Source organism: Sapajus apella, unplaced genomic scaffold (genome assembly GCF_009761245.1).
Source record: "Sapajus apella isolate SASKATOON/1434 unplaced genomic scaffold, GSC_monkey_1.0 scaffold50, whole genome shotgun sequence".
In the NCBI taxonomy this organism is placed as follows: domain Eukaryota; kingdom Metazoa; phylum Chordata; class Mammalia; order Primates; family Cebidae; genus Sapajus; species Sapajus apella.
In genome coordinates, this window is record NW_022436990.1 from 13317642 (window position 1) to 13344362 (window position 26721).

At 35.8% G+C, this 26721-nt stretch overlaps 1 protein-coding gene across 3 annotated transcripts in view; it reads left to right on the forward strand.

Annotated features, from left to right (window-relative positions):
* The window catches only part of PRKD1 (protein kinase D1), a 347836-nt gene that overhangs the window by 276207 nt on the left and 44908 nt on the right, over positions 1-26721 (forward strand). For 2 of the 3 annotated variants that reach the window (XM_032242645.1, XM_032242647.1), the window contains 8 exons: positions 12996-13206; positions 13333-13410; positions 15249-15453; positions 16884-17007; positions 18596-18673; positions 20523-20802; positions 22244-22296; positions 24424-24496. In XM_032242645.1, coding sequence (XP_032098536.1) covers positions 12996-13206; positions 13333-13410; positions 15249-15453; positions 16884-17007; positions 18596-18673; positions 20523-20802; positions 22244-22296; positions 24424-24496 — 1102 coding nt within the window. The remainder of the gene's footprint in view (positions 1-12995; positions 13207-13332; positions 13411-15248; positions 15454-16883; positions 17008-18595; positions 18674-20522; positions 20803-22243; positions 22297-24423; positions 24497-26721) is intronic. The other variant, XM_032242646.1, reaches the window with a different exon arrangement.

Here is a 26721-nt window from a genome sequence, read left to right on the forward strand (position 1 = left end):
AGAAGAAACAATGAGAAGAAGAGAGGAGAGTGAAAGATTGGAATTGGTACTATAAATTAGACTTCTAGAAACTAGAAAAAAATTAAGCTTCTAAAATATTTGTGTCTTTTTACAAATATTTAGATACATTATTTTACTCAACCCCTTAGATGTAGTTTTAATACTTGATTCAATCTAATCAGATGAATTTCTTCTTCCTTTCTCAAAAAGAGTGATGATGTTGCCATTTAGATAATAAATATAGTGAAACGTAAGATGAGACAGTGCCCAGGAATTATGAACAAATATGCCTCTTTCTCTAAATGGCCCAGTTTTTAGTGTTATCTATTTTTCTGTAGTCATCCACTGAAAATATGATGAGTAATATAATTTCATTGAGTGAGTGCTTTTCTGTATTTTTAAAACCCAGAGCTCTTTTGGGGGTATGGGGTAGATAGAGTAAAAAGTCTCTTATCTTTTGTCTCTTTCTCTTTTGTACTAAAGTTGCATTAAAATCTAGTCTTTGGTCTTACCACACTGTTTCAAAAGCACATGAGCATGTACACACAGAAATGCTAAGTGTCTGACACTAAGTGTTACGGGCTAGGATTCTATAATGTACTATAAAGTTATCCTTATGGACCATTTTTGAAGGGAGAGGCTCTCGCCTTTGTGGCTTAGGACCGTGTTTATGGCATGCGTTCCCAGCTGCTTGGTCTCTAATGCAGTAGTAATCAATGCCACAGTCTCTTTCCAGACTCTTTCATTCAGCTTTCCAGTGAGCTCATAAACCTAGGCCAGGTCCCTGTCGATTCTGGCAAGGTCAAATACTATGGGAATACTTACCTCTGAAATTACTATTCTTGGTTTTTCCACATAATCTGTTTACCCTCCATTTCACTTTCTGACACTTAAAACCCCGAAGTGGAAGTTGTTGACATGCAGTTATTTTCTTCCTCAGTGGAAACGCCCCTTTTCTATTTCATAAATTTAGAGAGCATAGTGATAATTTTGCATTGCCTCCAGTAAAAAGAGGGAATCCTATTTATATCTCCCCTTTCCTCTGGGAACCCACAGATTTGTAGGATGTTGGAAACTGACATTTTGAAAGAACAGTACATGTAATTTGCAACAATTCTTGAACCTTCTTAAATGAAGGTTCCTTTACCCTTCATTTCAGTTTACTAGAAAAGAGTGAGGCAATATAAAAGTTAATGTAACTTCCACGATTACATTAGCACTCAGCAAATCTAGATAACCTTGTATTTTTAATAAGAGATTATATGTTATTACTTTGAAAGCTTTCACAAATTGCTGCAAACATTAAAAAATGGATTCTCCACTGTATAACATAGCATCTGTCACCACCAAGCAGTGGGCACACATTTTTTCTGCCTGCCCTGTAGCCACCCGTTCACTGTTGTGAAAAGGTGTTGATTAGCTTTTATTTATGCTATATATTTAGGACATTTGACGGGTAGTTCAAGGGATAGAGAATCAGAACAGCACAAAACAACCTGAAGCTCAGCAAACACCCTACTCTCTACTGCCTGAATTACAGAGCCTGGAAACACGTGTTCATATGTGAACTCCATTTGTCAAGGGTTTTCATATTTTTCTGCTGCCAAATAACTCAGCACTGGAAAATCCCTACTCCTGGCTGTGGTTATATATTTATGTAGGTGGTGTTGCAGGAGACAACTGTGTGGGGTTTTTTTGTTGTTGTTGTTGTTTTTGGTTTGTTTCTTTTTTCTTTGTTTGTTTTTTGCTTCAGAAAAACAAACTCAGCCTCAGATGGAGCATTCACAGCAATGTTTTCCTAACAGCAGGTTAGGTCATCATCCCTAAGTGAGACAGACAGTTTTAAAGTATAAAAAAGAAATCTCTGGGCAGTTTGCAGATTGAGAGGACTGAATTGTCCTGAAAAAAATTTTTATTCATTCATTTATCTATCTAATTTTATTCATTTATTTATCTATCTAATTTTTATGGGTACAGAGTAGGTATATATATTTTTGGGTTACATGAGATATTTTCATACAGGCATGCAATGCATAACAATCATATCAGGGTAAATGGGGTATCTATTCACTTCAAGGATTTATCCTTTGGGTTTCAAAGAATCCAGTTACACTCTTCTAGTTATTTTTAAATGCACAGTTACATTATTTTTAACTATGGTAATCCTGTAATGCTAGCAAATACTTGATCTTATTCACTCTACCATTTTTTTTTGTACCGCATTAACCATCCTTCCTTTCTCCCCACCCTACACTGAAACAAAATTTTAGTTACTAATAATATTCAACATAGCCATGACATGGCAAGATACCTTGGGGTCCGTGCAAATGTCTTTTCTTCAGGACTCTCTTTTGAATGATCCCTCACCTCCACCATGAATATGGTTTATCTTTCCTTCAGACTTTCACATATGTAAGCACTTATTCTGTGTGTCACAGTATTCTAGAAGTCGGTGATACAATGAACAAAATAATGAAGATGCTACCCTCTTGGAACCTATATTCTGTTGAGAGGAGGCAATAAAAATCCAATAAACAAGTAGGTAAATAATAGAGTTGCATGCTGCAGTAATGACTTTGGAGGAGACAGGGTGATATGAGAGAGTAATAGAGTATGGAGTGGGGTTAAGCAATAAATTAGGTGTTGTGGAGGCCTCTCAGAGAAGGGGGCATAGGAACCGAAATATGAAGAATAAGGAGGAAACCATCTATGAAGAAAGGGAAAGAGTAAATATCAAGGTCAACAATAATCACAATTATGCTGTGTCTTAGACTCTACTGGCGAGTAAACTCATTGGGCACAGAGAATGTTATTTCCTCATTTTCCTATTTCCTGAAGCATCTGAATTGGGATTTTAGGTAAAATTTGCCCCAAAACTTGCTAAATTAGATAGATCGATCTTGATAGCAATAGGAGAGGACTGTCTTAAGGTGTTACTCTATAATGTTCTTTGAATGATAGTCCAAAATGCTGTATCTTGAAAATTCTAGAATAAAAGATTAACATTTGCTTACATCTATTTTTGCACAGTTGTGCTAGTATCTTTTAAGCATAATAACACCTGAATAGGAAAGTAGGCAGCCAACTCAATAATGTTTATGCAATAGCAGCCATTTATTTCAGTAGTTACTGTGTTCTGGAAAACATGCATGACTCAGTTCCTATCATCTAAGCACAGACAAGCTGGTTAAAAAATCTCTTCTGTAAGTCAAGGTTAAGAGGTTCATGATACTCTGCAGTGCATTTTTGGCACATAAAACACACTACTATTTAATTATTCTTGTTGTCTCATTGCCTCTTACATCTTCCTTATTGACTAAATGAGAGGTTGAAAATACTTGCTGTTTTCTATATTAGCATAAAATCAAGGAATGTGAGAGCTTGGGAGAAACTAAGGAGAAAGGAATCACTGTTATCTGGAACAAGACTACCTGAATTCATAGTTCTGCTATTTATAAGTTGTGTGATCTTGGACAAATAATTTAATCTCTTAGTAATTCAGCTTCTTTAGGTGTAACATGGAGGTATAAATAAATGAATCCATGTAAAGAGCTATGAAAAAAGTTGTATAAATAGTTGTATAAAATGTATAGTTTACTTATACATGAGGTATACGTAAATGAAATCCATGTAAAGTGCTATGAAAATAGTTTGGCATATATAAAGGTCCCCCATTGAACTAAATAATGATAGAAAACATGTTTTATAACCTCAAAGTTCTCCCTTTGAACTAGATTTAGTCCCCAGATACATTGACTGGCACAAAGTTGTTAAATGTTTTTTTTCAGTTGCTAACATCTAGATAAAGTTATTTTATAAGACACCTAGATTCCCTGTTTCTTTTGAAAACTAAAAGATCCGTCAACAATGGGTTTACATGTTCATGTGGCACCTATTAGAAGTAATTGAGCTGTGGCCATCCCTTTTACAGTGACACTGTTCTCCCCAAATTGCTGTAGTCTCAACCATTCCCCATTGCATCCTTGATGCTGAGGGCCACCCATTAGTTTGAACAGCCTATTAAGTGTTTGAGTTTGGTAGTGGAAGAATTCTGCACAGATCTTCATGCTGAAGTAGGGGCGAAGAGCAGGCAGACAAGTACAGAGTGTTTGCAGTGGAAAACATTCCTTAGCTAGGTATCCTCTCTTAAAACTGAAATCCTGTAAAGCAAGTATATCAGTCTTACAGTTTATGTAACTTTAAATTGTAAAAATCTTTTATTAAAGTCTGTATGTTAAATATATCTATTGAAATGTCTCATCTACTAATCCTATGCATTTACTGCTTGAAAACACACATTTTACTCAGATGAAACTGCTTACTGTTTGTCCTGGACATTGTTCTTCCACAGGAGCTTATTATCAAATGATTCAAACAAATCCATAAAGAGATGTCCATGTGTATGCTAAAGTATTCTCTACTTTTCTATTTCTCTTTAACTTAAAGGAAATTTGTTTTCCAAAATTCAGACACAGTGAGAGGCTGTGAAATGAATTTTAGTTAATACACAGAAATAATTTTAAAATGCACACATTTTTATTTGAACCATTTCTTTATTGTCAAGCAACTTTCATCTCAGAGAAATTTGTTTGATATTTTTACACAAGTGACAATAAACCACAAGTAAAGGCAACTTTTCTTCTGTATTTTCCAGCTTAACTAATGAAGAGAGTTCATTTTGAACTGCGAAGTGGAATATACCTTGTTGGGAAATTATTTCTGTCCTGTTAAATGTTTAAAGACGTGCTGGCAGTTGGAGTTTCCACAATGTAATCTAAGCAATCATTTCCTGGGAAGGTTCCAAAGTTGCTGAGTCATTAATTTAGCACACCAGGTTAAAAAACAAATTCAGTCTCTAGAAGAGCAAGATGCATTGTCTCTCTGAGTAGGTGTTCAGTACATAGAGTTCTAACTTTGACAGTAATTTCAAATGAAACAGTTGGTATAAGATATTAAAGATGCATTGTGAAACCACAAACAAAAAGTTTGATCTCTATAATTTTTATTCTATTTAACCTTTATTCTTGGCTTTAAAGTACAGCTTTCATCATTGTGTTCTCGTATTATCTCTCATGCATGATGTGTTATGCTTCTAACAGAAAAAAAAATTCCTTTATGTTTGTCATTATCTATAATTTCCCAAATCAAATCATTTATATGCACCGCTCTCAATACCGTATTTTATAGTGATGTCAATTCTCACAAAAGCTCCACACCTGTAATTTAATCCGTACTCCTCCAATTCATAGAACCTATGGCTAATATAAAAATATAAAAATTTTAAAAATGCATTCTCTTATATGTGTTTCTCAAAGTTACAGAAAAGGAAATTCTAAATATGTTCTTCAAGTTTTGAGCCATTTTTTGCTCTGAACGTATTAAAGAAGCAGAATAAAACAATTTTCCAAAGCATTTCAACTTTCCCTCTCCATTAAAAAAAAAATCATTCTACAGATTTTTCAGGTTCACCAAATATGTGGGGCCAAATTGGAATAGAAACAAATGGTGGAAATTAAACACCATTTGGTTAACCTAATAAACCCAGTAAAACCTGGGCATCTGCCATTACTGAGGAGGTTCTAACCTTGCCTGTGTAAACAAAGTCCCTGGAAAGTTTACACAGTCGCAGGGTGAAGCCCACTGCACCTCAGTAAGTCTGCTGCAGGCAGACTGTGACTAGACTCCCTTCTTGTTGGGCAGAGCATCTCTGAAAAATGGCAATAGCCCATCTGGGACTTATAAATAAAGCCCCACCTTCCTGGGACAGAGCACCTGGGAAAAGGGGCGGTTGTGAGTTCCACGTCAGCAGACTTAAATGTCCCTGCCCACCAGCTCTGAAGGGAGCAATGGAGCTCCCAGAACAGCACTTGAGCTCTGATAAAGGACAGATGCCTCCTCAAGTGGCTCCCTGATCCCCGTATATCCTAAGAGATACCTGATACAGGAGAGCTCTGGTTGACATCTGGCAGGTACCATTCTGGGAAAAAGCTACTGGAGGAAGGAACAGGCAGCAATCTTTGCTGTTCTGCAAGCCCCCAGGCAAGCAGAGTCTGGAGTGGACCTCCAGCAGTCACAGCAGAGGGGCCTATTATAAGGAAAACTAAAAAAACGGAAAGACATAACTTCAACATCAACAGAAAGGACCTCCACTAAGAGACCACATCTGAAAGTCACCTACTTCAAAGACCAAAGGTAAATAAATCCACGAAGATGGTAAGAAACCAGCACAAAAAGCTGAAATCACCAAAAGCCAGAACACCTCTTCTCCTCCAAGGGATCACAACTCCTCACCAGCAAGGGAACAAAACTAGATAATGGGTTTGATGAACTGACAGAAACAGGCTTCAGAAGGTGAGTGATAACACACTTCTCCAAGCTAAAGGAGCATGGTCTAACCCAATGCAAAGAAACTAAGAACCTTGAAAAAAAGGTTAGATGAAATGCTGTCTAGAATAACCAGCTTCTAGAGAAGAACATAAACAACTTGATGGAGCTGAAAAACACAGCACAAGAAGTTCACAAAGCATCACAAGCTTCAATAGCCAAATCAAGCAGAATAAAGGATATCAGAGATTGAAGAATAACTTAATGAATTAAAATGAGAAGACAAGTTTAGAGAAAAAAGTGAAAAAAAATGAACAAAGCCTCCAAGAAATATGGTATTATGTGAAAAGACTAAATCTACGTTTGATTGGTGTACCTGAATGTGACCAGGAGAAGGAGACCAAGTTGGAAAACCCTCTTCAGGATATTATCTAGGAAAGCTTTCCCAATCTAGCAGGCCAGGCCAACATTCAAATTCAGGAAATACAGAGAACACCTCAAAGATATTCCTCAAGAAGAGCAACCCCGAAGCACATAATATTCAGATTCACCAGGGTCAAAATGAAGGAGAAAATGCTAAGGGCAGCCAGAGAGAAAGGTGAGGTTACCTACAAAGGGAAGCCCATCAAACTCACAGCGGATCACTTAGCAGAAACCCTACAAGCCAGAAGAGAGTGGAGGCCAATATTCAATATCCTTAAAGAAAATAATTTTCAACCCAGATTTTCATCTCCAGTGAAACTAAGCTTCATAAGTGAAGGAGAAATAAAATTCTTTATGTACAAGTAGTTGCTTAGAGATTTCATCACCACCAGGCGTGCCTTACAAGAGTTTTTAAAGGAAGCACTAAACATGGAAAGGAATAGCCAGTACCAGCCACTGCAAAAACATACCAAATTGTAAAGACCATCGATACAATGAAGAAACTGTATCAACTAACAGGCAGAACAACCAGCTAGCATCAAAATGGCAAGATCAAATTCACACATCACAGTATTAACCTTAAATATAAATGGGCTGAATGCACCAATCAAAATACACAGACTGGCAAATTGGATAAAGAGGCAAGACCCATGGGTGTGCTGTATTCAGGAGATCCATCTCACATGCAGAGACACACATAGGCTCAAAATAAAGGGATGGAGGAAGATTTACCAAGCAAATGGAAAGCAAATTACCAAGCAAATAGAAAGAAAAAAAAAAAAAGAAAAAAATGAGCAGAGGTTGCAATCCTAGTCTCTGATAAAACAGACTTTAAACCAGCAAAGATCAAAAGAGACAAAGAAGGGCCTTACATAATGGTAAAGGGATCAATGCAAGAAGAAGAGCTAATTGTCCTAAATATATAGGGATCCAGTACAGGAGCACCCAGATACAAACCACTTATCAAGGAAATAATAGAGGACACAAACAGATGGAATATTTTTCCATGCTCATGGTTAGGAAGAATCAGTATTGTGAAAATGGCCATACTGTCCAAAGTAATTTACAGATTCAATGCTATCCCCGTCAAGCTACCATTGACCTTCTACACATAACTGGAAAAAACCACCTTAAACTTCATGTGGAACCAAAAAAGAGCTGGAATAGCCAAGACAATCCTAAGCCAAAAAAAAAAAAAAAAAAAAATTAGCTGGAGGCATCACACTACCTGACTTCAAAGTATACTATAAGGCTGCAGTAATCAAAACAGCATAGTACTGGTACCAAAACAGAGATATAGACCAATGGAAGAGAACAGAGGCCTGGGAAGTAATGCCACACGTCTACAACCATCTGATCTTCGACAAACCTGACAAAAACAAGCAATGGGGAAAGGATTCCCTATTTAATAAATGGTGTTGGAAAAACTGACTAACCATATGCCAAAAGCTGAAACTGGACCCCTTCCTTACACTATGTACAAAAATTAACTCCAGATGGATTAAAGATTTAAACAAAAGACCGAACACCATTAAAACCCTAGAAGAAAACCTAGGCAATACCATTCAGGACATAGGCATAGGCAAGGACTTCATGACTAAAACACCAAAAGCAATGGCAACAAAAGCCAAAATAGACAAATGGGATCTAATTAAACTTAAGAGTTTTTGCACAGCAAAGGAAACTATCATTAGAGTGAACGGGCACCCAACATAATGGGACAATTTTTGTAATCTACCCGTCTGACAAAGGACTAATATCCGAATCTACAAACAACTTAAACAAATGTACAAGAAGAAAACAAACAATCTCATCAGAAAGTAGGTGAAGGATATGAAAAGACCCTTCTCAAAATAAGACATTTATGCAGCTAACAAACGTGAAAAAAAACTCATCATCACTGGTCATTAGAGAAATGCAAATCAAAACCACGTTGAAATACCATCTAATGCCAGTTAGAATGGTGATCATTAAAAAACCTGGAGACAACAGATGCTGGAGAGGATGTGGAGAAATAGGAACACTTTTACACTGTTGATGAGATTGTAAATTACTTCAACCATTGTGGAAGACAGTGTGGTAATTCCTCAAGGATTTAGAACTAGAAATACCATTTGACCCAGCAATCTCATTACTGGGCATATACCCAAAGGATTATAAATCATTCTACTATAAAGACACATGCACATGTATGTTCATTGCAGCACTGTTTACAATAGCAAAGACTTAGAAACCAACCCAAATGCACATCAATAATTGACTGGATAAAGAAAATGTGGCACATATTCCCCATGGAATACTATGCATCCATAAAAAAGGATGAGTTCATATCCTTTGCAGGGACATGGATGAAGCTGGAAACCATCATTCTCAGCAGACTGACACAAAAACGGAAAACCAAACACCACATGTTCTCACTCATAAGTGGGTGTTGAATAGTGAGAACACATGGACGCAGGGAGGGGAGCATCACACATTGGGGCTTGTTGGTGGGGTGGAAGGGCTAGGGGAGGAAGAGCAGGGGGTGGGGGAATTGGGGAAGGATAACATTAAGAGAAATACCTAATGTAGATGATCGGGGGATGGATGCAGCAAACCAACATGGCATGTGTATACCTATGTAACAATTCTGAACGATCTGCACATGTACCCCAGAACTTAAAGTATAATAATAATAATTTTTAAAAGTCTTCAATAGTGTTGATGGGTAAGGAAGAATTTTTTCTTTATTATAGTTAACTTTAAAGAGCGGTAAAGTCCTGTGCACATTTTAGTTAAATATACAAGTAAGCCAAGAAAATGAAGTAAGTTAATGAAGAATTTGAGTTTTATTTATGTATAATAAACAAAATTTCTATAACATATAAACTTGATATATAATGACATCTCTTTACTTTGTATAATAATGTATTTCATGCAAACATCTCCAATTATTTCTGTCTGCATTATGATTTGAATTATTATCTAGTTTCCTGTGGAAAGCATCTTAAAGTCCAAAGATCAGTGAGATTTTTTTTTTAAATTATAATATCCTTGAAAACTATTAATTTCTGAATTTTGGCCTGCTCAGTAGCTTGATGTATCAAACAAAAAACACTGTAATTATGCTTTATGGCATACATGCGTTCACATAAAACTTCATATAATTTAAATGTTGTGTTTTTGCTTAAAATAACTGATTATTAATTATTAATGACAAAATGTGTCACTGATTCTGAAAATCTTTAGGTCTTAGTTTGTGATAACATCATTAAAAATTTGTTTAAAGGAATTATGGCAGGATTACAGAAATGATGGGCCTTAAACATTTAGACAAATAACGATATATATTACAGGGTAATGGCCTTTTTTCATAGCCATTTGTTATATATAATATATATTCTAATATATGTATATTATATAATATATATTATATATAATCCATTATATATCAACAAAGTCCTAGTTTTACATTTTGATTGAAGGAAAGATAAAAGACCTATAAGTGCTTAGGAAATCATCAGATAATTACCCAGTCTTACTTTTGTTTTCGCTTTTTAGATTTGCCTCATGATAAGGAAAGCACATGCAAATATGTGTATGTACACGCTCAGAAACATAAAATTAAATACTGAAAACGGAACTTCAAACAGCTTCTCCACTCTTCCTTTCCCAAGGTGTTTGTTATCTAGTAAAACTAAACAACTCAAGCAATCTCCTTCCAGTGGTAAATCAATTTCTGCAAGATAAGTTACCATGCCTGCACCCTGTCTCAAGATTGTAAAGCTGTACTTTTTCATTTAGAAAAATGGGCCATATTGAAAATGATTACTTATATTTGGGGCTATAAAAAAGGTAATGATAAGTCTCGTTGGATTGCTATCTGATTTTAAAATTTAAAATGGCATGAATGGTATGAGGGCCCTCTTTATTAATGCTATTAAAATCTTAATTTCTGACACTACAAATTATATAGTTTACACCATAACTTACATATTCTGTGCCAAGGACATATGTGGCTGGCTTTGTAAATCTGATTATTGCCTGAATTTGTGGATAGCATAGTCTCTGGGCTACAGAGTGACAGCCAATTTCTTTTGCCTAAACATGGAAGATTTTTAAATTTCTTACATAATCTTGCCTTGAAGGTAATAAATGAAATGACCGCTTAAAAGTAATTCTAGTTCTTGTAGCTTATGGCAGTGTTTATGTTGGATGAAAGGAAAACATTCAGTCTACTAGGTTCCCTCTTGCTTTCCTGATGAATTTGCACCATGGTATGGTAAATGTCAAACTGGCTCTGTTAGCACAGCCTAGAATTAGGTATCTTACATTAAGGAAATTGACTGACAGTGATTTGGCCAGCTTTTCATAGGATTTTCAAAATCTGAGAACATTTTAAGTCTGCTAAGAAAGTGTGACATTAGGTTATCTTTTATTCTGAGTGTTAAAACTTTCCAACTATGGAAAAATAACATTTTCATTTTTGTCTATGCTTAAAACTGGCCCATTGGCTACAGTTTCTAAAGGACACTGGAACAGGGACCTTACCCTGTTGACTTAATTATTATTTAATTCAATTGAAGGCATTTTTTCAATATTTTCATGATTCTGGTTTGGCAAGCCTTTGGCTACTTTAATAGTCTCCTTAGACTTCTCTGCAAGAGTTGAACCTTTCCAGAATAATTATGCTTTACAGTTTTTCTTTATGGAATTGTACTTGTGAATATAACTGTAGGCCTAATATTCCTGTGTAGAAATTCATTTTAAGTTTCTTTTTACTGTAGCTAGTAAATCTGTAAATCATACTTTTCACTTTTGGTAATAGCATTTAACCTTTTGATGCAGATAGGGATTGAAAGGGATGGAAATTGTATGTAAATATAATTTATTGCTTGCCTTATCAGCAATCATTTCAAATTAGAAATTAACTGAGATTGATGATAAAATAAGTGCTCTGGAGGCAAACAAATGTAGGTTCACATTTTGGTTCCACTATTTACTAGCATTTGACCCAAAGGTATATATTTAAACTTTATAAGCTTAGATGCTTCAACTGTAGATAATAAAGCCTATGTTTTAAGGCACCTAACACAGTTATTGCTATAGAGGAGGAGCTTAGTAACTGAGATATGTAAATGAGATATACAATTATAACAACAATTCAAAAGTAATTTGGTTGATCTTATTCTGCTGATTCTAAAATACATAATTCTGATAATTCTCAAATATATCCCAGGATACAAGAGTTATGAAATTATCCAAAAACATTGAAAACACAGTTAATTTTAGTCAGTTTAATTTTTAAGAATCTATATGCTGTGCTGATTAATTCCAAAATGATGGACAAAAGTGCACAGAGATATAATTATATCCAAACATCCATTTTTGTATGCCTTGTATAGTATATTAGTTCTGTTTTCAGTAATAAAAATATTTATTGTTCATATGGTTGAGTAAAAATTTTAAATTATATTTATTTTTTTTTCTTTAGGGAATCCAAAGAAACTGTAAGCATTTTTTGTTTGTTTGTTTGTTTTTGAGACAGAGTTTCACTCTCGTCGCCCAGGCTGGAATGCAGTGGTGCAATCTTGGCTCACTGCAACCTCTTGTCTCCCAAGTTCAAGCAATTCTCCTGCCTCAGCCTCCTGAGTAGCTGGGATTACAGGCATGAGCCACCACACCCAGTTAATTTTTGTATTTTTAGTAGAGATGGTGTTTCCTCATGTTAGCCAGGCTGGTTTTGAACCCCTGACCTCAAATGATATGCCCATCTCAGCCTCCGAAAGTGCTGGGACTATGGCATTTTTTCAATGAAGTACCATGTAGGGCAAACAGAAGGCATTTACTTTTTATTTTCTGTTTTTCTTCAATGCCTGTATTTACTATGTGCATGTAATACTGTGGAAAATGTCAACGATATAATATGTTACAGTGTTTATTTGTCTCCAACTTTATATTTCTGTGTTAAAATGACCTTTTTAAAGCAAAAGCATATTTGAAAAACCTAGCAATCATGTTTAAATATTCTGATCTCCAATTCTTTTGTTGTTGTTGTTGTTGTTGTTGTTATATAAGCAAGGTAACTCAAATAGAAATGGGGAAAGGAAGTACATTATATTAATTAACAGAAGTATAGTATTATTTCTTTCATATTAATAAGCATCAAAGTACTAAGTACAAGAGTAAACCCAGATCTTAAAATGTATAGGTATATAAATCAAATATCCTCTTACATCTGACTTCTTTTACTGTTTTTCAAAATGTAGCAGAAGTCACCATCGGAGTCGTATATTGGTCGAGAGAAGAGGTCAAATTCTCAATCATACATTGGACGACCAATTCAACTTGACAAGATTTTGATGTCTAAAGTTAAAGTGCCGCACACATTCGTCATCCACTCCTACACCCGGCCCACAGTGTGCCAGTACTGCAAGAAGCTTCTGAAGGGGCTTTTCAGGCAGGGCTTGCAGTGCAAAGGTAAGAATGATTTTGTCACCAGTGGAACTTTAATTGTCTTCATTCATCTGACATAACCATTTTCTGGTTACTACTTCTCTTTCTGACAAATTCTCGTTTTGTTTCATTTGAAATCATTGGGATTAGATTGCAGATTCAACTGCCATAAACGTTGTGCACCAAAAGTACCAAACAACTGCCTTGGTGAAGTGACCATTAATGGAGGTAGGTAAAAGATCAGCTGTCACGTCTGTGCTTGTTCCCTATTAGAGAGTGTGGGGGTGATGATTTTAGTCAGGGGTTTTGGTTTTGGTTTTGGTTTGGGTTTTGCTTCAGATATTTCAGACACAGTCCAAAGTAAATTATGGCCTGTGTTTGTTCTTCTTTACTATAGAAAAGCATCCATGGAGCTTTGATAACCATCAAAGAGCCTTTCATGATCTTTACATGGTGAACAGCTAGTATTGAAAACTTGGGTAGCCATAATTTATTTCCCAGCTTTCTTATCTTATACTCTTAACCTAGTTTGTCAAGAAATGTGGATGTTGTTGGGATGCCTATAAGTTACAGCTCTCAGTCTCTTTTCCTCTGCCCTTTTTATTTCAAGCACTACCAAAATACTTGACTTAGAATCTCAGGTTAGTTTTCTCTGTGGATAGTTGTCTTCTGTATACCTTTAGCCTGATACCAGTTTCCCAGTTCCTCTGGAAAGAAAAATGGCTCTAAAAGACCACAGAAACAAGTTGAGTATTTTTGTTGCTAAAAAGCTGAAGAATGAATATTTTTGCTCTAGAACTTTCTTCTCTAGAAGAAATATATGCTGTGCCTAAAAGAAGAAAAAGAAAGAACTCTCCAGGAAAACATTCTCGCACTTGTTTCTGGCTTGGAGATTCATGAATTAGCTGCCAAAATTGAAAGCTTGGCGATCTTCCCACTTTCTATGGCATGTGGTGTTGACTTTGTTCAGGCTCAGTGAATGTCAGTGTCTACTTGATAACTATAACTAAGGAGAAACAGAACAGTTTTTGATGTTGTCGATTACTTTGAAATTGTATTTTCTCATACATTCAGAAAAATCTGGTAAAATATGAATTTTCCAAGCTTGGCAGGCTAGGGTTTCTCATTAATCTATATTTTAATTTTAAAATGGGTACTTTGCATTAGTTAGTAATTATAGTTTTTAGCATTACCATCAACTATATAATGACTGTTCAATATTACTTCAGATATCAAATGTCTTAGTATTTAAAAGCTGTAGCTATGTGACCAACTTAATATATTGGAATTCGTAATTTAAAAATTTACTTCAATAGTAAGAATCAGTGGCTTGAATCTTTTTTCGTGTGAAAGTTTCTGTCATCCTCTTATATACTTTTTTTTTCCCCCACCAGAGCTGTGTTTCTAAAATATGATCGGCTTCCCAGTCACTTGGGCCTGGTATCACTTTGCCTTCTAGCATTTTGCTTCTATCTCAGCCTGGGCTTCCTTCCAAGGCTTTTCATGACTTTTCATGTTTTCAGGCTTAGGAACACAGAAAACAAGCACCTACCTATGACATTACATATTCAATCTCTCCTAAATTGAGACACTTATCAACTGAAATAAAAAAGGAAATTGAAAATCATGGATGGATCTGGAGGCCATTATCTTTAGCAAATGCAGGAACAGAAAACCAAATACCAGATGTCTCACTTATAAGTAGGAGCTAAATTATGAGAACACATGGACACATAGTAGGGAACAACACACACTGGGACCCTTTGAGGTTGGAGGGTGGGAGGAGGGAAGATCAGAAAAAAATAACTAATGGGTACCAGGCTTAATACCTGGGTGATGAAATTATCTGTACAACAAACCCCCATGACTCAAGTTTACCTGTGTAATAAACCTGCACATGTACCCCTGAACTTAAAAGTTAAAAAACAAAAAACAAGGAAAGAAACTCTTCACAGAACTACCATTTTGGGGCTTCCAAATGATTTGTTTTAGGATCACCTGACTGTCTCTTAAGCCCTGGCTCCAAGATTTCAGACTTGTCTTTATGGGTCAAAATAATTTTCTAGATTTGCTTAGCCCTGGGGCAGAGTCTGATGTGGTCATGGAAGAAGGGAGTGATGACAATGATAGCGAAAGGAACAGTGGGCTCATGGATGACATGGAAGAAGCAATGGTCCAAGATGCAGAGATGTCAATGGCAGAGTGCCAGAACGAGAGTGGGGAGATGCAAGACCCAGACCCAGACCATGAGGATGCCAACAGAACCATTAGGTGAGAGCAGCACTCCCAGCCTCAGCCAACAGGGGGACCACAAGTGGTATTTTCTCTTTTAACTTCTTTGATATTTTTATTGAATATAGCAGAAATGTGAAGTTTAATTTCTTATGAATGAACTGTGTGCTGTAGATGAGAGCCTTTGAAGTTAGGAAGTATGGGTTCCCTGGGAGAAGTGTGGTTTCCATCTTTTCCTAGCATCACCTCATTCATTGACCCGTTTTCTTTTGCATGTGAGAGATACTCATGTTTGCCATCCACAAGTTTATTACTAAGTTAATATTTAATTAGAAGCTCATTGTGTAGAAACAGCAAAGATCAAGGATCCAACTTAGCAGAAACCATTATTTTATTAGCTGGCCCCTGTTACAAATATCATAGTTTGTATATACTTCACTGTTCTTGATATTATTTCAGAAGTATGTGCAATTTTACTTCTGTTATCTAATTATCTGTGGTTTTAGTTACTGGATGATCCCCACTTTTTATATCAGGAGTCAGCACAATATGGCCACCAAGACAAATTGGACTGCTGCCCAATTTGTAGTAAAGTCTTACTGGAATATAGCTAAACCCATTCATATTGTCTCTGGCTGCTTTTGCGCTATATTGGTAAAGTTTGGTATTTTGGAAAAACTAAAATATTTATTACTTGGCCCTTTACAGAAGGTGTTTCCCAGTCTCTGATTTATATTATAAAGCATATTGAAACTTCTGTGTCCATTTTGCAAATGCCATGTTTATTGACAAACAAATTGTTCCTGAGAGTAGAGCAATAAAATGATTGGTTTGTTTTCCATTTAATGGCATAATAAACATTTTTAAGGTAGTGAGAAATAATTGTCTTATCACCTGTCTTTTGAAGACATACATTTCTTTAGTACCAAAGAGTTTGCATGGCGGGGAAAGCAGGGGAACTTATATATAAATATATATATGAACTTACATATAAATATATATATATATATATATATATATATTCATTCATGTTGTGGGGAGGGAGGTGAAGAAGAAGGGATGAAGAGGAAGAAACAGAGACTTGCAGATTCCAATTTTTATGACATTATACAGAGAAACTAAAATTCATATTGAATAATGTAATCTCTAAGTGATTGATAATGTACCTATAATATGAAATAAATAAGCAAATAAGCTTTTATATGTGATTCTGAATAGTGTGACCTCAGAAAAATGAGGTGCTTATTACCCAGCCTTGGGATTTTTTAAGGTGTACAAATAAAGTGCCTATCATTTTTCAGATTAACCCACTTTCAGAACCATAGTGCCCGACAATACATTGTACTAAAAATGAGGTGTGAATTTTTGTAAAGTTTCACTTTGGATTGGCTGTCATAAGACTTTATGCATGAAAATACATAAAATGTACCTGAAAATATTTTTCTCTTACACTGTTTTGACTTCTCAAGTCCATCAACAAGCAACAATATCCCACTCATGAGGGTAGTGCAGTCTGTCAAACACACGAAGAGGAAAAGCAGCACAGTCATGAAAGAAGGATGGATGGTCCACTACACCAGCAAGGACACATTGGTAAGATCCTCGGGAACAATGTTCTCTTGCCTTGCTAGGTTTAATTAGAGGAGGAAACAATGTTCTCTTGCCTTGCTAGCTTTAATTAGAGGAGTTGCCAGTGCCCTGTGAGGACTGTGAGATACCCGCATTACTCAGAGTAGACCTCAGCACAGGCATGGCACAGGAGTAGGTAGGGTGCATTACAGTCCCTGGGTGTCAGATATAGTTGAGCAAGCAACGAAGTCAGGAAAAAATGTGGAAAGCAATTTCAGGCAAACAAATTCATTGACCTTGATTACCTGAGATGTCTACTTGTCATTTTATAGCATTTGTGGAAGCCACAGCATGTGCTTTCAGAATGCTCTACTGTGATTTAGAATTTTAAAAGGAACACTGCATACTAGGCAGAGAATAAAACAGTGATAACTATCATAAGATAGTTATGATAAAAGTTTTCTAGATTTGCTTAGCCCTGCGGCAGAGTCTGATGTGGTCATGGAGGAAGGGTCCTAAATCCTTAATTAAGTTTTCACTGAAGAACTGGCCCATTCAGGAACATTTTAAGCCTGCATCCTGAGTGTTTACATCTCCAGATTTTCCTAATAGTTGATGAATTATGCTGTGTATGTATGTAAGAGAGAACAACCTTGATTCACATTTAAAAGTTAAATTGACATTGGCTGATTTCTGTTACTATATTGCTTTCTCATCTCTTACCTGTAGAATCACTGTAGATGAATAGACATCTGTAACCTAATTGATCTAACTATAATTTTGACCATCTCTGTTAGAAAGAGAAGACTTACATGATATTATAGGGCTCAATTGGCTACCGCCTAGTTTTTTTAGACATAGTGTAATATATTTAATATATTTCACTGCTCTAAAATCTGTTGTGGTAGAGAATAATAATAGAGCTTTTCAGTCTATTATAAGGTAAAATACACACACACCCTAAAATCCGGAAAGATATACCTACAACGAAGAAGGACCTGATCACCAAATCGTTGTGGTCAGATCTGTGGGGAACTGGAGAGAAGGTAGAGTTGGTTGTCTGATGCATTCCCCTGACTTTAAGTTGATGTCATGGAATCAAAATTACTATCCAACAAAATATTCTTTTCTTCTACTCTAACATCCAGAATTTCCCCATTGCCAGTGGAAGAGAGAATACCTGGCAACATTAGCATGGCATTTCTTAAATGTCCTAAAATAATGACCATGCATAATAAACATTGCATCTCCTAGTAAGCATTATTTTATTATGGACTATACATCCACCATTGCCCTTTAAGCAGTCAAGGAAGCTCAAAAATGGTGTTTTCTATTACTGTGTACTTTCTGAGTTCCAGGCTCTTACTGGGTGCTAGTACTTCATATTCTTTATTACTCGTGACCCTCTAACATAAATGCAGATACATATCAGACATGTGATAGTCAACTTCTAGATCCTGAAATTGAGTGTGAGTCTGCCTTTTCCAAAGCGCACGCATTTTCCACCCTCAAATCTTATGTCTCCATTGGAGAAATCTATTTATTTGATCAATCGTGGATATTTTTTAAGTTTATTCTTTTTTAAAGATCTTGAATCTAACATCTGTTTCAGCGGAAACGTCACTATTGGAGGTTGGATAGCAAATGTATTACCCTCTTTCAAAATGACACAGGAAGCAGGTACTACAAGGTAAAGGGGGGCTCTTTCTTTGTAGTTTTATACTTCTTATTGCTTTCTCATGGGAATGTAGAGTATAAGAAATATGAAATACATTCAACAAACGTGACTATTTTTATGCTTCCTCCAGGAACTATTTTTTTCCTTCTCTATAGTCTACAAATTTCTTGGGATTCAGGTTGTGACCTCTTGATTCAGCTGTGAATTTTACATTTCAGGGAGTGCTTCTACTACCATGAGATGACAAGGAGAGGGAAAGAGGTGAAGATTGAATATTTTGGCAGAACTGTGTGATTTAACTAGAAAATTAATGGTCACAGCAGATTAGCCCAAAGTAAACTCCTGATATCCACTGCATCTAGCATACTGCTAGGGGTGAAGAAACATTGTATGATTTCTCCATGCTTGTCAATATTGAAAACAGGCATTTTCCTCTAGAGAAAAAAATGGCAGCAATTTTTATTCTGTCCCTCTCCATTAAGTAATACAGATGTGGCATAGTATATCACCCAGTAAAACACAACTCCAAAAAAAACTTCAGGGAGAAGACAGTAGATACTTATTCCTTCAAAATGAATGTAGGCTTTGGAATAGTTGGTTTGATTCTCCATGTCCGTGTTACACAGCTGTCACAGAAAATGGAAACCTCACTAATTTCAAAATTTAAAATTTTGTTTTAAAAGTTATTATTTTTTACTCACTCTACATTTCCTGGAAGACAAGGTAGTGAGTAACTATTTTAATATCGATTGCCTTAAAAATGATAAGTATTGGCTGGTGCAGTGGCTCACACCTGTAATCCCAGCACTTTGGGAGGCCAAGGCAGGCAGATCCTTGAGGTCAGGAGTTAGAGACCACCCTGGCCAACATGGTGAAACCTCATGTCTATAAAACTACAAAAATTAGCTGGGCATGGTGGCATGCACATGTAATCTCAGCTACTCAGGAGGCTGAGGCAGGTGAATCACCTGAACCCAGGAGGCAGTGTTTGCAGTGAGCTGAAATTGCACCACTACACTCCAGCCTGGGCAACAGAACAGGACTCTTGTCTCAAAAAAAAAAAAAAAAAAAAAAGTGACCGGGCATGGTGGCTCACACTTGTAATCCCAGCACTTTGGGAGGCCGAGGCGGGCAGATTACAAAGTCAGGAGTTCGAGACCAGCCTGCCCAACATGGTGAAATCCTGTCTCTGCTAAAAATACAAAAATTAGCTGGGTGTGGTGGTAGGCACCTGTAATCCCAGCTACTTGGGAGGCTGAGGCAGGAGAATTGTTTGAACCCAGGAGGCAGAGGTTGCAGTTAGCCAAGATCAGGCCACTTTACTTTAGCCTGGGGGACAAAAAAAAATTCCATCTCAAAAAAAAAAAAAAAAAAACTGTTTTAAAACCAATCTCTGTAGTTGTCCTCACTTAAACTATTCTCTTAGCTATGTTATTACATTAACATATATTGAATCAAATTATATGATTCATTTCAGTGCCTTAAAGAATAGATTACCAGTTTAAAAATAGCCTTGTCTACCTAAACACATTTCAAAAGTGTTGTGATTCTACCTCACTGCTATAAAAATTATCATTTGTTTTCTAATGTTGGATTTTGGTGAAGATTCAAAATCATTATTTCTAACCATACTTACTTTTGCTACGTGAACATAGCAAAAAAAATCACATTTTCTAGAAAAAGGAAATGATAAGGTTTCCCATAGTAAATGTATTTTTTAATTTTGCTTAGCAATATTCTGTTTTATAGTTTAAAACTATATTTTATATAAATGATGGCTATTCATGTTCCTGGCATGAATTTTCTTTGAAAGTTTACATACTTTTGATAAACTACATTTAGCACTTTCTTTCTTTCACAGGAAATTCCTTTATCCGAAATTTTATCTCTGGAACCAGCAAAAACTTCAGCTTTAATTCCTAATGGGGCCAATCCTCATTGTTTTGAAATCACTACAGCAAATGTAGTATATTATGTGGGAGAAAATGTGGTCAATCCTTCCAGTCCACCACCAAATAACAGTGTCCTCACCAGTGGTGTTGGTGCAGATGTGGCCAGGATGTGGGAGATAGCCATCCAGCATGCCCTCATGCCCGTCATTCCCAAGGGCTCGTCCGTGGGTACAGGAACCAACTTGCACAGTGAGTCTGTCACAGTTTTCTAAGTAGCCCAAAGCTCATCATCTGCTTACCCCTTGCTTAGTAAACATGTACCCTGCCCTTCCTAAGAACAGAATGAAGAAAGACTCCCTGGGGATGACTTTGTTTATTAGAGAATGTAAGGTCTCTAAACAAAAGCTGCTGCACAAACTAAGATGTTTAGTTTGTTAAATTATCCTATTTTATTGTAGCTATTTTATATTAAAATTTAACAAATACGGGCAAACACTATATATTAGGCAATTACAGACCTCTAGAGCTACTGATTGTAAAAGAAGTAATCTGTCCAGGCTCAGTGGCTCATGCCTCTAACCCCAGCACTTTGGGATGCTGAGGTAGGCAGATGACTTAAGCCCAGGAGTTCAAGTCCAGCCTGGGCAACATGGTGAAACCCAGTCCTGCAAAAAATACAAAAATTAGCCAGGCATGGTGGCAGGTGCCTGTAATCCCAACTACTCTGGGGGCTAAGGCAGGAGTATTGCTTGAGCCCAGGAAGCATAGGTTGCAGTGAGCCGAGATCAAGCCACTGCACTCCAGCCTGGGTGACAGACACCCTGTCCTCAAAAAAATAATAAGAAGAATAAGTAATCTAGTAAGCTTTAGCTTGACATGAAATGCAAGTCTTGTTATTTGCAAATCTGCATTAATAAGTTTCCCTAAAAACATCTCACCTAGTATTCTGTGTAGGGTATTTGATTTGCAGAGTACATGGTAACTGGTAATTCTTGATCATTTTATCCCAGGAAGAAATCTCTATTCATTAGTAGAATGCAATACATTTGCTAAAATGCAACCTAGATCCCGTATTGAGGATGAATTTAAAGAAGAAATTTTAGAGGAATATTTGTATTAAAAAAGTGATTTTTAAATTTCATAATCGTTACTCATAATGAAACCTATGAATTAACTTCTGTTTTTTTACATTACAGTGTTATCATCTGTTGATCTGTCACAATTTTTTTATTTCTCTCTACAACTGAAATACATATTAATAGAATATATTTGCCTATTTTGGTGCTAAGCACTTTACATGAGATCTCTATTTTAATGCCTACTTGAGTTCCAACAGGCAGACTTTAATGATTTGTCCTTTTTACAACTGAGGAAATCAGTATCTCTCCAGCGAGATTAAGTTGTCTAAGCTTGTACCAAAGCTGTAAGGTAGCAAAGCCAGTATTTGAATCCAAGTCCTTCTGACTCCCAAATCTAAACTGACAAAATATTATTTTTTAAACCAAGTATGGTGAATATATAATTTTCAAAGGAAATAAATATTCTAATGACATTTTCTTAGAAAAACCTAATTGCTAGGATTTATTTAAAACCACTTTTGCAGGGTGAGTTGTAAGCATGTATTTACTTGTTTTGCTATTACGTCTCTTACTGACTTTTTGTGTGCATGTTGTTTAACATGCATTTCTAGGAGATGTCGCTGTGAGTATTTCGGTATCAAATTGCCAGATTCAAGAAAATGTGGTAAGTATGCACCTACTAATATAAAACTTGTTAATGTGATTACTGGAAAATAAAAGCATCATAAAATAGATTTTTAAATTCATTTTAATTTTTTGGTAATTTTTGGAAAGCAATATAGAATTTGGGTTTTTTTCTGTAAGATTTTAGAAATGTTAAATTATATAGATTTGTTTAGTAATTTTTCTGTAATCGATTCTGTAATGTAGAACCAAATATCTGTTTATCTCAGTTATGCAACTATAATTTGATGCCTAAATTCTCACATATTTGCTTGGTACTGGAATTGTAATGGTTGATATTACACAGTAAAATAAATACACAAACAAAATAAGATGCATTTCTTAATTTGCATGAGTAGCTTAAAAATGCCATTGTTCTCATTCCTTATTGCCACCTAGAAGTTCTATAACATGACAAGGAGTTGCAAATGCTCTTATAGTCACTTGTATACATCAAGGAGACTTCTAAGAAAGTTGCATAAATCAAATCTTGGGGGTTCTCATTTTAGCACCCTAGTCACCTGTGCCACATAACTCCATCATTGCAGCTCGGTTTTTGAAAATTGTAGATCAGACATGTTATGAAATATTTTACAGACTTTCTTGTGTTTGCTTTGTTATGTTTTACTCCTATTGTAAGTAACCAAAAAGTAATAAGTCCTTTCCTACCTCCTCCTATGACCCAGACCTTTTTCTCTATTTTGTCTGCTGTACCTATGGCCAAAAGAATGCAGTTTACAGCTTACACTTTCTAAAGATTTGTTTAAAAAAATTATCTTCATGAAACTCTATTAATCCTTACTATGTCTTTGAAGCCTACAGTAAAGTGGCATAAAGTAAACACACAGCCAAATATGAATTAGAGAGAACTAGGTAAACGTCATAGTGAAGGTTAGATAAATTATTGTGCTGTCAATCATGAGATAGATTCCTAAAGAAATTTCTTTTCTCAAGGTTCCTGTTTCCCTTGCTTAGCCAGAGACATTTTAGGAAATACAAGTTACTCCATACGCCTCTTGGGAAATGCCTGATAACTGTGGAGTTATTCCACCCTTTTCAGCCACTGTTGTCTACTGAAATTTCTGGACTGGCCATTGAGTTATCAGAAAGCCTAAAGAACACTTCTCTTATCAGATGAAATAGCTTGAACTCAGAATAACAGAATAATGTTAATGTTGCTTGTTTCGTCCCTAGACAGCCACAAACTCATCCTGAGGGTACTTTGAAGGAATCACAGGATGGAGACAACTTGTAGTTATTTTCTAGGGGGAAGGACAAAGGAAAAGGATAAGGGTTTATAGGATACAGAAAGGGTAGGATTTGATGTTAAAAGACTTAAAAAAAAAATAAAGTCAAAGTACAAGAATAGAAGACAGGTGGAAAATCTGATGGGATGTAATGGGGTTATATAAAGGTAAAAAGTATTACCTTGTGATTTAATTGTCTGATAAAATCACAGACTGCAAAACATAGATTAAAAAGGTGCTTTATTCAGCAGTTATTATTTCAAAGGGAAAGAATTAGACTTTTGGAATTTGTTACCTCCTGAAGTGATAAAATTGGACAAGTTTAGCTACTTCACACATGAGAATTTCATATGGGTTGCCATCCTTCTGCAGCATCTCCAGCTCACTCACAGTGATTCAGCCTCCTCTTCCGTCACTTCAGGTTCATCTGCATGTGGGTGACTAATAAGGGAGCAACCTTTCCAGTCTAGACATACAGGGAGAAATGGTCGGAAGCAGGATTCACGCAGACATGTGATTGGGAACCGTGATTATTTAATGAAATTTCCAAGTAGCCACCTCAACAGGCAAATATCTTTTTTAATACTTACAGTAAATCACATTGTGTGGTTTTTAGTCATATTTCTTTCTAATGAAACATATGTGCTAGCATGTTAGAAAACCTCTGCCACTTAGGATCAGAACAGTTTTCAAAACATTACGTTATTACAAAAATTAAAGAGTGTGCTTTGAATATTATAGTCATTTCAAATTTCATCTAGCATCTATAATTTATTTTTAAATACTTAATATTTATGATACATTAATACAATTATATAATTTTTTAGGACTAATGTTTTGTTCTGCTTTATGTTTGTTTTTCATTGAACTTGTACCTCTAGGACATCAGCACAGTATATCAGATTTTTCCTGATGAAGTACTGGGTTCTGGACAATTTGGAATTGTTTATGGAGGTAGGTTATCTCTCTAAGTATTTTTGTGAACTGAAAGTTTTCACTAGTTTTATTTAGAAAAGCAGTATTTCCAGGAAAAACATAAAAGAGAAGACCTATGTGTGTATATGATATATGTCTGTGTGTGTATTTTTCTTGCTTTGCCTTTTAAAAAAATTGAGATAGTTAGTATCTGGAAAACTGGTGTATTTCTGTTTTGAAAGAGAAAGTTGTGTACTCCTGACAATCTTCTTTTGCTTTAACATAGGTAAACTCTACACATAGTATGAAGTAGTTTGGTTTATCAGACAAAATGTTGAGTAAACAAGGAAGTTGTGACTTGTAAACAAATTAATTCCATTTTCTTTTGGCAGACTTTATCAGACCTTTATAGAAGTTCATTCATGTTAGTAGATAAAACTAAATTTAACTTTCTAGTGTCTTTAACAATAGATTTGTTTCATTAAGGTTTGATTTGTTTTTTTAATTTTTGAGGTAAAATATCAAGTTTTTACCTATTTTTTTTATTATCAAGCTCTTTGGTAAGTTTATTATTCTAAATTCTGCTGTTTTGGATTACAGCCAGTTAAAGAATATTTTTCAAGTCTTTAAAAAACATTTAATATTAATGCTTTACCTGCCCTGTAAAATGACCTCATAACTTTCAGTTCTTAATATTATCAGTAACAAATTATTTCTTGTGGTGAGGTTGGGTGCTCTGAAATAATCAGTATCCCATTCAATTTTATTTATCACAATATGATATTGTAATTTTTAATTTAAAAACTAATTAAGTTCTGCTCTATTTTATAAAGTAACATTGAGCCTTATAAAATGCTTCAGTGATTTTTTTGATGAGAAACCTATTATGACCCACTAACCATTGTACTGTTTGTTAATGCATAACTGTATAATAGAGGGGACCAAATGTTCGATTATTGCTCTACGGTATAATGGTTACATGCAAAAAATTATGGTATATAGATCATCATAAATATACATAACTGCATATCATGTAGGGATGAGACAGGGGTGACAAATGAGAGTAGAGAGACCAGCAGATACCAGATAATTTGGAATATTCAACACTGAAGAACAGGAATAGGAGGAGGCCTCCACATGTAAGACTGAAACATTAAGACTAGACACAAATGGGGTAAACTAGATGAGAAGAGTCTCAGAAGAGAGGCTAAGTACTTCAGTGACAAAGCAGTAGAGATGAAAGAAGTCATGGCCTTGACAAGAGTACTTGCAGAAAAATGGCTGAGTTGAAATAGAGACTGACTGCAGTGAATCAGAGAGTAAAACATAATGTTAAGGAGGTAGAGACTGTGAACACAAGGCGATTTGATAGTGAAGGGAAGCAGCCTGGAAAGAGAAGAAATAGTGAGAACGGGATATAGGTGAGTGAACACTAGATTTACAAGTGGTAGAAGACTGGAATTTCAAGTTAGTTTGTATGTAGCCAAAAGTTTTGAGTAATTAGATACATTTTCCATTTCTATTTTCTGATTCATTTTCATTTCTTATTTTCAGATTCAATTAACACTACTATATTTTGTACCTACCACAATACAGCAGTGTAGAAGTTAAGAACTTGGGGGTGCCCCATAGAATTGCGGAAAAGTTTGTTGTAGTAGATAAATGAGTTGTAATATACATAAGGGGCCTGTTATGTGGTCATGATGTTGATGATGATGATGATAACTAACAGTTTTTGAGTGCGCATAGTTACCAGGGTATTTTGTATACTTTACATGCCTTCTTTCATCCAGTCTTCCCATTGTAGATGAGGAACCTAGAATTCAGAAAGAGTGAGTGATTGGCTCAAGAAAACACAGCTAATAAGTGACAGAGCCAAGAATTTAATTCTTTGCCCTATAACTTGCATTATCTTATAAGGACTTTAAAATTATACTTTCTAGGCCAGGTGGCTGGCTCATGCCTGTAATCCTAGCACTTGGGAGGCCAAGGCAGGTGAATCACCTGAAGTCAGGAGTTCAAGACCAGCCTGGCCAACATGGCGAAACCCCATCTCTACAAAAGTACAAAATTTAGCCGGGCATGATGGGAGGTACTTATAATCCCAGCTAGTCAGGAGGCTGAGGCAGGAGATCACTTAAACCCAGAAGGCAGAAGTTGCAGTGAGCCGAGATCACGCCGCTGCACTCCAGCCTGGGAGACACAATGAGACCCTGTCTCAAAGTATATATATATATATTTTTTTTGAGTATATATATATATAT